This window comes from Mugil cephalus, chromosome 12 (assembly GCF_022458985.1).
Source record: "Mugil cephalus isolate CIBA_MC_2020 chromosome 12, CIBA_Mcephalus_1.1, whole genome shotgun sequence".
NCBI classification, from domain to species: domain Eukaryota; kingdom Metazoa; phylum Chordata; class Actinopteri; order Mugiliformes; family Mugilidae; genus Mugil; species Mugil cephalus.
This window is the reverse complement of record NC_061781.1, coordinates 18824702-18838296: the sequence shown is the minus strand read 5'-3', so window position 1 is coordinate 18838296 and position 13595 is coordinate 18824702. Positions and strand designations below refer to the sequence as shown.

Here is a 13595-nt window from a genome sequence, read left to right as displayed (position 1 = left end):
TCTATGGGAAAATTCGAAGAGTGGAGACTGTTACAGCGGATTTTTACAAGGGATGACGTGCGGGTACAGAATAGAAAATCACTCTGCCCGTGTGAATGTAAGCTTCAAGTCAGACTGTATCAGAAAGTAAAATAAACACTTTCCAGAGACTGACATGCTCAGCAATATTTCAATCCTGTTCTTTTTTATTTATTTATTTATTTATTTATTTTTAGTATCTACGTGGAAACCACTACATGTTCTGGAGTTGGTGCTTGACAGCTACAATTAAAAATATTTTAAAATGCATTCATACTTAAAATTCAGTGGCGTACGTCTATGACATGTTTGAGAATCACAAACATGCAAAAGAGATTTTGAGACCAAAATAAGTAGTGCTATTTCGTGTTGAGTAATTTTCATTGTATTTTTTTTTTATTATTATTATGGTTGTCCAATATGGGTTTAATGTTCAGGGGGGTCAACATGATTCCGTCCATTTGATTTAAACTAGACCACGTATTTTATGAACCGCTCTCAGTAGCACCCGTTCTGTTTTTCAGAAAACAAAGACTACGATGCGTATTTGTCCTACACCAAAGTGGACCCTGACCAGTGGAGTCAGGAGACCAGGGAGGAGGAGCGCTTCGCCCTGGAGATCCTCCCAGACGTCCTGGAGAAACACTACGGCTACAAACTCTTCATCCCAGACCGGGACCTCATCCCAACAGGAAGTAAGCACTTTAACTGTGTGTACCGTGTACATGCCTGCGCCCATACGTACGTCCTACTGTCCAGAAGTGTAGAGCCGACATGTATGTCACGACAGTGTTTGGCTCATACACTTTGTCATAGTTTGTAGTGTTTGTTGTGCGTCCTCAGTGTTGTTTTTCACCGTCACCGTCTCGTGCTTCAACATTTTCTGCTGTTGGCGTAGATTCAGGTGGAGGAAATCCACACTCGTCCGTGCTGAACAGATGAGGGGGAAAAGGCAATATTCAGTCCATTACTGTCAACAAGAACCCTTTTTTCTAATATCCTCTCAAACCTCTCGGGATAAAAGTGGAAGATCACAGCCTTTCTCGGCAGCGGTTCCCATAATGTGCGCCGCAGACGTGGGAATACAGTATACAGTGTGTACCAGGAGCTGATGTATATTGAACAAATTCATCATCCTCCCTGGTTCTCATCCATGCATTAATAAACCCATGAAAATTCTGTCTGAACGTATTCTCATGCGTGCTAACTCTGCTTAGTAATCTGCCTGTGCCAGTGGTGCACAGTGCGCTCTAGTTAGTAGCATTCCTCAGTGTCTGTACTTTAGGCTTCAAGTGGAACAGATAAAACACAAACACGTCCTAGTTGGTCCAGACAGAATTAAACATCAGCAGGAAGTGTGTGAAGGCTCCGAGTCCTGCTGACTGAGCCGCCTCTATACTTTAATCAAAATAAAAGATTGCTGCCAGGATAAGCGCCAAGCGGAATCATTGTAGATGAATGTCTAATCAGGGAAACGTGGTATCTCAATCGTAAATGAAATTAAAAAAAAGAAAAAGTTGAGTGACAAGAGAAGTAGCCACTTTGACGACTGTTGAGCATGTTTCTCTGTCTGTACTGTGTTCTGCCTGTGACCTGAATGTTAAAATGTTTATGTTTAGGTCTCACCAATGAGCATTACCAGGATGACACACGGCTCTTTGGAGGTACTCGCCCTCAGTCTTTTCCTCTTGCATCAGCTGCTTTCATTAATGTGCTCCTAGGATGTTTCAAAGAGACACTTAGGGTGGCACCATTGTGAGATTTAAAATATCAGGTCCAGTTTAATAGAGAGACTCAGCCTAATGCTATAGAATCTCCTGCATCATTTAGACCCATGTGGATGCAATATGTAGAAAAACACTGCAAACAAACAATGCATATTCAACATCACACTTTAAGATCTACACACATATCTGTCCACTATGTCTTTCTAGTGCCAACCAAAAACTACAGACTAAAACGTGTCATTAGACCAGATGCTATCCACTTGTCATTGTCTCGTGTTTTGTGTCTGATGTTCATGCATCATTAAGTGTTGCGGACCTCATTAAATTATATCAAAACACGCTCAGCGTTCATCCCCGAAACTGTTTTGCAAATCTTACGAGTCCCCTGCTCTGTTCCTTTTTTTCCCTTTTGTTTCCCCGCAGCCTACATAGAGGACGTGGCGCGCTGTGTGGACCAGAGCAAGCGCCTCATTATAGTCATGACACCCAACTACGTGGTGCGACGGGGCTGGAGCATCTTCGAGCTGGAGACGCGACTGCGCAACATGCTGGTGACTGGCGAGATCAAAGTCATCCTGATCGAGTGTGCCGAGCTGCGCGGCATCATGAACTACCAGGAAGTGGAGGCCCTTAAACACACCATTAAAACCCTCACTGTCATCAAGTGGCGCGGCCCCAAAAGCAACAAGCTCAACTCCAAGTTTTGGAAGCAGCTGCAGTACGAGATGCCGTTCAGGCGCACGGAGCCCATGCTCACCCACGAGCCCGCGCTGGACGTCAGCGAGCAGGGCCCCTTCGGAGAGCTGCAGACCGTCTCGGCCATATCCATGGCGGCGGCCACCTCCACCGCCATGGCCACCGCCCACCCAGAGCTGCGCTCCTCATTCCACAACACCTACCACACCACCATGAGGCAGAAACACTACTACCGCAGCTATGAGTACGACATACCTCCAGGAGGGACCCTGCCACCTCTCTCCTCTCTGGGGAACCAGCACACCTACTGCAACATCCCTCTAACACTGCTAAATGGCCAGAGGCCTCCGGGAAAGAGCCGGGAACACAGCCTGGAGGAGGCGCACGCCAACAATGCCATGCTCCCTCTGCTGCCCAGAGAAACCAGCATCTCCAGCGTCATCTGGTAACGACGAACGATGACTCGGCGGCATCGGCTTTAGGACAAGAGTCGAGGTCAGATGCGCGCAGGCTCGGTCTGGTAGTGCGGAGTCGTGATTATGGCAAAAAAGAACGAACAAAAAAAACAAGTGTTGTGGATCCATTTGCCTCAAGCTGTTGTTAAACGACAGCAATTAATAGAGGCGCGGCAGGTTTTTGGACACGTTTTCCCTTGTTCTTGAAGAGGACTGCGCCTCTTTTACACAGGACGTTTTCTATGTGGAACTACAGGGGATGACGTGGAAACGCTGTTTCACTGACTAGCGAGAGACGGACTTGCAAGAACTCCACATTAAAGGACAAACACACTATGGCAATTGTGCACACAAGCATAAACATACACTCAAAAATGTGCATACATACAAACAAAAGGAAAACAGGGTCTGTACATAATAGTTCAATTTATTTGTAGCATCAGTGTTTTCCTGTTTTGTTCTTTTGTTTGTTTTATCATGTTTGTTGCCATGCTCTCTACTGTAGGATTTTGCTTTAACTTGTTACACAGAGTTGTATATTTTTTATTGTTTTTTTGTTTTGTTTTTTTTTAGTTTTTTATTCTTATTTTAACACGCTTGTTCGGAGAGCCAGTATGTCACATACCTGCACTGCTGTGTTCTTTTGTTTGTTTGTTTTTGAAATCTTTCTGTAGTTTAAGAGAACATTTTTAAAACTTTTTTGGGAAATCGCCTGGACATTTCAGGAACCTTGAGGAGCTGACACTTGTTTTTGTTTACCTGTAAAAGGTGTATCTAGTTTAAAAGGAAACTCTCTTTTAAAAAATCATAGAATATGCAAAAAGAAGGAAGAGCTGGCATAAATATATCGCCCTGCGGGACCGAGGAGGAGTGGTTGGGGAACAGTGCTAGTCCCCTCCAATCAGATAGACCGACAGACTGGCAGATCTCTCTCTAAAGCTTCATATTTTCTATTGAAACAAACAGCCTTGCTGTTTTAGAGTGATAGTGAAATGCCTCACCTTAAAAAGAAATCTGTAGATTATTTTAAAAAGAATTCTATTTTTATAACAGAAAAGAGTTTGCTTGAGAAGTCATACTTATTTGCATTTCATCTTCCATAGAAAGAGGATTTGTGTATAAGTGTTATGCTGGTTTTGTACACTTGCAATGTGGTTCTTGGTTCGTTAAGAGATTGAGGTGGCTTTTGAATCCCAAATGACAAAATATGTGCTCTACTGTTCTCGATTCAAAAGTAAAGCATTTTCAATGTTTTGGTTTTTAAAACATAATATTATTATTCCCATCCTGATAATTCATTTGGTTCATATGGCTAGTTCATGTTTAAGGAAAGAAAATAATACATATGTGTTTTGAAAGACTTTTTAAATATATTTGAAGGTGTGATTTTTGAGTATGCATAGCAAATAGATATGTATTCTATATATAATATAGATATTTATATAAATATATAAACACAATTTTCACTGGAAAGAAATGTCTATCTTTATAGAAACACAATCATTATCAGTTGCCCTTACTTTCTCACTGCACATTAAAAACATTGATTTCCTTTGGATGTTTTCCTTAAGTGTCCCAGCATATCTGTTTGCTGTCAACACATCTCGATTACACGCTAGGGGTCGGTTAGCTGACTGCTCTGTCATGACCCTTTAAGCGTAAGGACGAGTTGTCACCGTTCACGTGACAGTAGCGACATGGACGCCTCCAACAGGTGGAAATACTTCGCTAGAGATGAAGTCCATTCTACCGTGACATGCAAAATATGTACGCTAGTCCTGAAGTGCAACAAAAGTACTACTTCAACATCTAAATAAAAGCAGCCGCTAAGCTAACAGACGAACGGCCCAAATCCTCTTTGGGCCGTTCAATATGCAACTTCACCGAACTGTAACAAAGCGGTAACAATTTGCTGGTGAATTTCATTGTCTAAAGTCATTTGACCTTTAGCTGCTACACACGAAAAAAGACTTTGGAGTAAGTGATGGTAAATCCCGGCTACATTATATTATCTTACAACAGCAGTGAAGAACTATTAAATGCTACTCACTGCGCCTATTTAGATTTAAACACATCTGCAGTGCACATTATTGATAAGCACATGTGCTTAAGTCCAGTTGTGTTCTGGTCTATTTCAGTTGACATTGTCGCTGTGGATGTAGAGAACGTTTGTTTGTCCTTGATGTCAGTGAATACACCACGCCAGAGACGGAGAGTTATGGTAGAGTTGAGTTTGCCAAGCGAGAGCCGCATATTAGAAAGTGTCAGACTGACGGTGTTTATGGTGTTGACGTGGTCTACTAGGGCCGACAGTATTTTTATTAGTGACGCCATCGGCGACTTTGACTCGAGGAAGAGACGAGCAAAGATGTGGCGACAAGAGACCCTTGTCTCTCTTGAGAATCTTAATGAAATCCATTGAGTTGTAGCAATGATAGGGGGGAAAAAAAACTTTGGGAACGCATAGTGAGAAGTTACCAAGTTGAACTATTTTCAACAGGCTGCGCAATTGAGTCAGGAGCATCTGATACCTTTGATTGATGTATGACTTTGGTTCATACCACTTAATTTGTTAATTGTTGTTGCTAAGCAATGGTCAACAAGTAAATAGCTTTGTGTATGGACAAGGTTTAACCGTTGCTCAATATTTATGTTTTTTATGTCAAATAATGTGTAGAAACGTCAGTGGAGGAAAAAGCATCATCTGTTGACTCGTCTTGAAACAAAGAAACTTAACTTCTACATCAAACTACACTTGTATAAGTGGTAACATAAGCCATGAGTCTTGGGAACACCTCCTTGCAACTTAGGAAATGCAAAGGCATAATATAAGGCAAGAATGTCGAGAATGTCAACTTTTTCATCTGACACGTTCTAAAAAATTTAAAGTAAACTCTACACAGCTGAATTACAGTATATTATTATTAGCATTCACCTCAGCCTTTTCTGAAACCGCGTGAAAGCGCAATTTCCAAAACGTACTGTTCCCGTGGAATGTTCTCATAAACAAGGTCAACACAACACTATTTGATTGCAGCCAAACTGAAAAGCAGTGCCCATGTGTCTCCAACCATCTTCACCACATCTGCCCTCTGTGAGGATATAAACATATGTGCTTTGCAGATATCAAAATTACAGCAGGAGGGTGCTTGTTAGAAAGTATAAACACGCTATATCACAAAAAAATGTTACAGTCAAATGTCAGTGCAACGTGCAAAGGAGAAATGCCAACAGCCTTTTTTCACAGTGGACGTTTCAGCTCTTCATAGCCGGAAAATAACAAGTGTCGTTTAATTAAATATTCTATTCATGCAACATAGTTCCAGGATTCTTGATGTCTGTAGCACTGTAACATCTTAATGGAACCGAACCACCAATTTCCTTATGTGTGCTTTTTTGGTTGCTATGAAATCTCAAAATGCCCTGGAAAAAAAAAAAAAAAAAAAAGAGTTCACTGACAGAAGTCATGATGGTAATCTAACATGCACTGATCTAGTCCACAATACTTACCTTGTAATCTCTAATGCCCTGGTTTAAAACTGTCTGGAGGACTTTTCCTGAGTGACTTCCTCCTTGATCTCGTCCCGTCTCTCCTGTCAGATACAGCCAGGGCACGTCAGACCGAGATATGCCGATACAAGGAACATTTTGGCCAAAAGCCAGGCAGGGGGGTTGCGTTTGATCACTGACTCTGCTTGGCAACAAAAGCACAATGGTGGGTCTTACGCTGCCAAACAGTGCCATCTCCTGGGGATGAGCTGTACCTACAACGGGAGGCGGTGAAGGAACACGGGTAAACACAGAAACAGAAAGCACATTTACTGATGCCTGCCGACCCCAGGAGGAAACAGAGAAGAACAGAAAGTGGGGCAAGGGAAACAGACAGGGAAAGACTTAGTTAAAGGCAGAAGAATGAGGAAACTGGGTTAAAGGCAGATCTTAAAATACAGGCTGGGGACATTTCTTTTGGAGACGTGGTCCACAAAGCTCAGATGGCTTCAGAAAAAAAAATGCTATACCAATAAAAAAAAAAATGGGCCTCAGCCATTGCAATTAAATTTGGCTGTAGTTTATTTAATAAAAGATGATGACAGTTGGTGGCACGCATACACACACAGCGTGTTGGTGATGGTGACTGTCGCCTGTTGGCAGCCTCCTATACAAGACAGCTGGAGTTTTATTTGCAGACACAGGATTAATAGACTTATTACCCACAGCAATTAAGAGCTTAATTGTAGTGAAAATAGGCCCTATTGACGAGGAACATGCAGAGAAGATATAACAGAATAAGAATATCTTCATCTTCTTCTTTGACGCTCACAACGTGAGTATCCCTGCAATGCCTTATGAGGCCACCAGGAGGTACATGAGATTCTCTAATGATGGTCTCACATGGATGTCGGTGTGATTCAGTGCTTTTAAGTGGGCCTGCTTCTCATTATTGGCATCGCGGATTCTATTTTGACAGCACGTGATTAGTCTGAAGTAAACAGGACTGAAAGAAGCCGAGACAGAAAGCAATTGCTACTTTTAGTCACACTCGAAAACCCCCACTGCTCTCGGAAAAATCTTTTTGATGAGTTTTTGATGTCAGACTACACTTGTTTATTTCATTCTTTATTATTTGTCGTAGCTACAGACCAGCAAATGTTCGAGTGAAGCTACCAAACTTGTGAGCTCGTAATGATACGTGCACATTGACTGGAGAGACCCCCTAACAAGCTTCGACTCAGTCAGTCCTGTCAAACACTTGTACGAGGTGCTGAAATGTGGCTCACAGCCTTTTTTTTTCTTCTCCTTCTCCTCGGTTCCTTTCACTCCACATCAAAGAGCAGTTTAATGAGGTTGTTGCTGAAAACCTCCTGCTTTGTGACTTTTAGAATAATATACCTCCTCCCACCCTGCGCTCTCTGCAATCTCTATCCTCAGCTCACACACACACACACACACACACACAGTCCTGCTGCTGCACAGCCACTGATGGCAGTGTTCCCAGTTTTAAGGTCTACCCAGAAACAAGAGGTCATTTCATGGTCTGGTGGTTCTCTGACGGAGATAGAAAATCTTCTCTAATTCTCCTTCCAGCTGAGAAGATGAATATGTCTGTTTTTGTCTCTTTCTTTACGTCTCATTCTCACTTTCTGCCCTTTATTTGGGAAAGTGACACCATGCATTCACTTGGGAAGAATTTCAGATGCTCTCCTTGAGCATCTTTCCGCTTAAGTACCAAAACTGTCACACAAATGAGGCTCACTAGTTCATTTTTGGATAAAACATTAAACTATTACAAACACATAAATTATGAAATATTGTTTTTCTAAGGTCCCTGCGGGGAAATCCTCAAACTACGCAGTAGTATGCAAAGTCGATTTTTCTTGACCATGAGATTATATTTTTGCATGACTTTGCATTTCTTTCAGTTTTACTTATGTAAAAATAACAATGCCGGTAGTTACACTATACAGTTTGGCTGCAATGCTAAATAACAACCTTCTGGCCAGGTTGTTGCATTGATGAGGCCACAAACAAAAGCCACAGAGGCCCGAGCGCATGCACAGGCCATCTGGAGCTTAAACAGTGACAAAGTGTGATAGCGGCTAGAGGGGGGCTCAGGTGTGCAGGGACTTCATAAGATCATGTGGTCATACTGTAACAGCAGGAAGCCTTTGGCCCATCGCCCAAACATTCATGCAGTAAAGAGTCTCATCACATCAGTCTCTGCATAAATAACAGGGTACATAATGGTGCCAAGAGCTTACACTACCTGTGTGTGAAGTACATAGATTTTCTTTTCTAGGGAGCCTGTTCTTCAGGCTGCCTGGAGATTACTTACACAGGGATTATTTCAGTGTCTCTGAGGCAAAGGTAGAACATGACCTGAGGAACTTACACCATTTCCGCAACCTGCCTGTGGTTGCAGTGGATGGGTGACGCATGCAAACGGGACGGTTGGCACAACGTGGTATAATGTTGCACTCTGGTGGTCTGATGTGGCACTTCACCTGAATTTGAAGTAATCAACTGTAAAACCTCTCCAGCTTGCCTTCCACACCAAAGGAGAACAGCTGGTGCGAGTAACTGAACTGTGGCCTACGGCTATTTGATGTGACAGGCCTTTATCAAAATGTAGATGGATGGCATCAATCAGTATGGCTCAGATTATTCAAGGTCCCCGAGCGTTCTGTTATCACGTCTTATGTACTCATACATACTGTATTATCTCCCCTAAAAATTCAGCCTAGGACTGATTTCAGTCTTTCTGGAAAATGTCTCAGTGATGACAGCGCAGATTTCACACACATAGACACAACAGTACTTTTTATTCTTGTTATAGAAAAATAGTTTATGTAAAAACAAATAAGTTATGAATTCCAGTAGCTGCTTTGTATTTTTCCTCTTTTATACCTTTCTTGCTCCCAACACACATTCTCTCTCTCTCTCTCTCATTCTCATATGCACACGCGCACACACACACACACACACACACACTTGCTTGTGTTGGTCATTTCACAGTCCACAGTTGTCTTAAATTCAGTCCCAAATGTCATCCTTGTCCTCTCTCATCGCCTACCCAAAAAGAAAAAAAAAATAGCTTGGAGCATTTCAGTCAGTTCGGCAGCTGAACCTGCTGAATTCGTCTCAGTCCACGGTGCACCTGTGACCTACTTCCCGTAGAACATCTCCATGAGCACCTCCTCGATGTTGACGCTGCCTATGACGGGTCTGAAGAAGAGCTGGGCGACCACGGGCGGGCTGATGGTCCTCAACATGGACAGGGCTATGAGCAGCTTGGCGAACCGTGTCGTGTCCTCGCGGTGGATGAGCCGGACGTGCTCGTTCAGAGCCTGGTGCGCCTCCCGACGCAGCGACTGGATGTAGTGCAGGCAGCGCAAGCCCTGCAGATCTGGGCAGGGAATGAAGCGAGGTGGGAGGAAGGGAACGCGGAGAGAGAGGTGGAAGGAGGTGAGAAAGTGGAGAGAAAAGTTCAGCCGCACATCCATCTTTACGAGTTTATGCACAAAATGCACAAACACAACTTTTGGTAAATAAACTACATGTGATGATCAAACACAAAATACAAACAGCGTAGGCAGAGTGACGCCTGTGCGCTGCGTGAGTTAAATAACTTTGACGTGCAGGTGTGAAAACTCTGACCCACCTGGGTTGAAGAGAACGGCTCCCTTCAGATACGCGTACTCCTTCGTGCTGATGTCTACACTCCAGCACTTCTTCAGGAAAGCTCTGATGGCGTCGATGTCCACGATCGAGACCCCCGCTGCGCCGCCGCTCTGCCTGGCCAGAACCTCGCCCTGTCTGTCCGGCAAACCCGTGAGGATGCGCTGCAGCATGCTCGGCTCCACGGTCTCTGTGGTCTCAAAGTCCACCCGGTCCTGCGCGAGTCCCAGGACGAGCAGAGGCGCCCAGCCGCTCCGGATGAGCATCAGCTGGTCGTCCTCCGGGAGCTCTCGGAAACACGGCACGTTTTTCACGAACCGCAGCGTCTTCACCAGAACCGCGGACGCGGCTTTGCACGTCACCTGCGGCGAGCGGAGGATGCCACGGCGCCGCGTCGAGCCGCATGAGCAAGCCTGCTGCCGGAGATCCTGCAGCGAGGCCGGGGCGGAGGAGGGCGTCTTCTGGAACAAGTGTTGCAGTGTTTGTTGTTGGGGATGTTGGTGCTGTTGTTGCTGTTGTTGTTGTTGTTGTTGTTGTTGCTCCTCGGCGGACACAAGGTTACCACTTTTCAAAATGCTGTAGAGAATGCTGTTGTTGTTTCGGACGCTGGCACCTCGACAGCGGCAGCCCTCCAGCGTGGCCATGACCGCTGGCGGATGCACATGGGCCGGAGCTCAGCGCGTCCCGCTGCCCCTTTGAAGCTGCGGAGGTCAGTGACAGAGGTAGCGCTGTTTTCTTAGCCCCTGATAGCCCCGAGTGAAGGGCAGCACGTTTATATTAGCTCCCGTCTGTCCCCGTGCTTTGAGAGCTTGTACAGACTCTCTATGTTCCACCTCCCCAGGCTCAGACACCTCCCCCTCTCCTCCTCCCTCTCTCTCTCCACCTCCTCTTATTTCTCTCTCTCTCTCTCTCTCCCTCACACACACACAGACACACACACACCCCTTTTAGAGCTCTCTCATATTCCAGACACACTACTGCAAAAAAAAAGTGTTTTCTTTTTTTTTTCTTTTGCAAGAAGTCACAACAGCTGCTTCTATCTCCATTGCTCGCATGTGAAAGGTTAATAAAAATAAAAAATAAATATAAAAAGGAGGCTGGAATAAAGCACTGCACCATCTCAACCAGCTGTCAGCAGCCATGCTTAATTAAACAGTTATTAATTAAAAGAGTGAAGGAAAGGATGAGAAAGACAGAGGGGCAATCAGAGACCAGTTCAGCTCCCAGCATTACCTTGACTCTCTGCCAGCGTTGTTTATCAGGCAGCGGCCGGTTAAAAAATATAGGGCAGAGATGGATCTGAAGGCTTAATTATTTTAGGGACAATTTATATGATTTTTCTATGAGAAAGAAGTAGGAAGAGGCGAGCTGTGAAGGCCGGCCGCCAACCTTGACTCGGACACAATGATATTGATTTAACCGTGAAAACTGGAGCTGGTGAATTATGATGTCATGACTCAGTGCTCTCCTTGCCTCTGTCACTGAAGGAGGATGGGGAGCCGCGGCGGGGGGGAGTGGGTAGCAGTGGAGGTCAGCGAATGAGAGGCTGAGAAGGACAGGTTGGGATAAAGCAGATGAATTAGAGGTTTATCTTAATTGCTCCTAAGAGGGATCACGGGTTAGGGTTGGCTGCTACCAGAGAGCGGCGGCAGACAAGGCCCAAGGGGAAATCAGAAGTGATTATCGAGGAGTTTAACCAGGAAACTGAAGGAGTTGTCGGAAAGAGTAAAACTGTGGTGAGAACAAAGCAAAACTTCCGAGCAGGGCTCTGGGGTTTCTACTGACCACGCTAGTCAAAGATTTGACTTGCCCCTGGTATGGCCACGTAACAAATACCTTCACACTGGTAAATGAGGATCTTTATTGAAGGATGTCTTTGTTGTGGAGAAAAGATGACAGTGAGTGCATGGCTACATTCATGAAATAGCAGTGAGCACGGCCTCAGTGTCCCTTGCTCTGTCGCTTTGAAGGACACAGGTATGAAAAGAGGCAGGATGAAAAACTTTTGCTGTAGTGCTACAACATTGTTCAGAGGCCGAACATCTTTGTATTGATTTAGCTGAGAGGGAAAAAACAGAGATTTTTCACATGTTTATATCAAGGACACCACGGGATAAACAGCCTTCACTCAGCCAGTCTCTTCTCCTGCTCAAGGCCCAGCCAGCGCAGGTTATAAAAATCCTTCCGTCTCAAGGAGAGATTACATTATGTCTTGTTGCAAAAGCGCAGAGTTGAAAAGACAGCTACAGCGCTCCGTCGCTCTTTGTCTTGCTCTTGGGTCCCGTTTTCTTCCTTTGTTTATTTATCAGATTTGTGCAGGATGTGCTCAAGTAGCTCCCCACTCCACCGCCATCTTTCCCTCTGACAGGGGATCTATTTTAAATATTTTTGAATATAACCCTGCACCCAACCCCTTGCACATGATGCTCATGATCACAACAGCTTGAACGTGCTTTATTTTAAATATTATTGAAGAAAAGCATGAAAAAACTGAAAGTTCCACTAATATTCTGTGGGATTATTGTTATTACAGTTGTTTTTGTTTTTTTACTGCACTAGTTTTACAACTAATACTCAGATCAATTAATAAATCTCTTGAAAACAACTGTAACCATTTCCTGATATCGTGCATGGTGTCCAGCAGCTCTTCATCCAGCAGCTCACTGTGGCTGCATCTGGCCCTCCAATGGAATCTGAAAAGTGTTTGCATCTGTAGTAACTTGATAGATCTTCAATTATATGTGTTTCCCAAATGCTGGACGAGTCCTCAATTTATCATTAAATTAAAAAAATAGGAATTCCTGATAATTCTTTGTGCATAAGTATATAATCTATAGAATTTACTTTATATTCTAACTGCAGGATGTAAATGCATTACTGTTTTGCAATAGCGTCAAAATTTAATTTTATTTAATTTTATGCAATTGGATTTTGGAAATAAAAGTGTGTAACTAGATTTTAAAACGTTAACGAAATGTGCAGATTTTCTTGTGTGTGTGTGTTGACAGGGTCAAGTTTGTTTTTAGTTTTCTCTGATGTGCAGCAGACTGTTTTCCTGGCCTGCTGCCTGCTGGTCCCGCGCCCAGTTTAAAATGGCCCCCGGCACGGGAAGGCCCCCCCTCACAGACAGCCCCATCACATAACTTTAAAGATACGAACACACTTCGCACCAAACACAAACTTCTGATAAGGATTTTGTCCGTAGCCAGTACATAGTATTTCAACAACACGTCATAAACTACGCCCAGGACTCCTCGGGCTCGGCTTAAATTTACGAAACAATTCTGGTTTCTCGCTTCAGGACAAACATGGAAAACTCGTCTTCATGTCACTCCTTGCAGGAGACTTTTCCGCTCCAAAATGTCAGCGCACAAAATCCCAAAATGAAGTGCCGGGAACAAATCGATACTTCATCTGTACATGAACGCTAAAATACCCACTTGTCTGCCTCTAATCTGCACTTCTTAAACTAATTGCTGTGACACGCAGACAGTCAGAGTCAAGCAGCATCAGCCACGCTGCA

The 13595-nt window shown here is 44.0% G+C and overlaps 2 protein-coding genes across 5 annotated transcripts in view; one reads left to right on the top strand and one right to left on the bottom strand.

Annotated features, from left to right (window-relative positions):
• The window catches only part of il1rapl1a (interleukin 1 receptor accessory protein-like 1a), a 142686-nt gene extending 138244 nt beyond the window's left edge, over positions 1-4442 (top strand). For 2 of the 4 annotated variants that reach the window (XM_047601465.1, XM_047601464.1), the window contains exons 10-12: positions 543-713; positions 1638-1682; positions 2169-4442. In XM_047601465.1, coding sequence (XP_047457421.1) covers positions 543-713; positions 1638-1682; positions 2169-2890 — 938 coding nt within the window. In that variant the 3' untranslated portion in view covers positions 2891-4442. The remainder of the gene's footprint in view (positions 1-542; positions 714-1637; positions 1683-2168) is intronic. The other 2 variants (XM_047601467.1, XM_047601466.1) reach the window with 1 other exon arrangement.
• Positions 4443-9197: 4755 nt separating this feature from the next.
• nr0b1 (nuclear receptor subfamily 0, group B, member 1) lies at positions 9198-10912 on the bottom strand. The gene is made up of 2 exons (XM_047601469.1): positions 10056-10912; positions 9198-9800 (listed from the first exon to the last, which is right to left on the bottom strand). Exons 1-2 carry the CDS (start codon positions 10714-10716, stop codon positions 9559-9561), a joined length of 903 nt encoding a protein of 300 aa, XP_047457425.1. The 5' UTR covers positions 10717-10912; the 3' UTR covers positions 9198-9558.
• Between the last annotated feature and the right edge of the window lie 2683 nt (positions 10913-13595).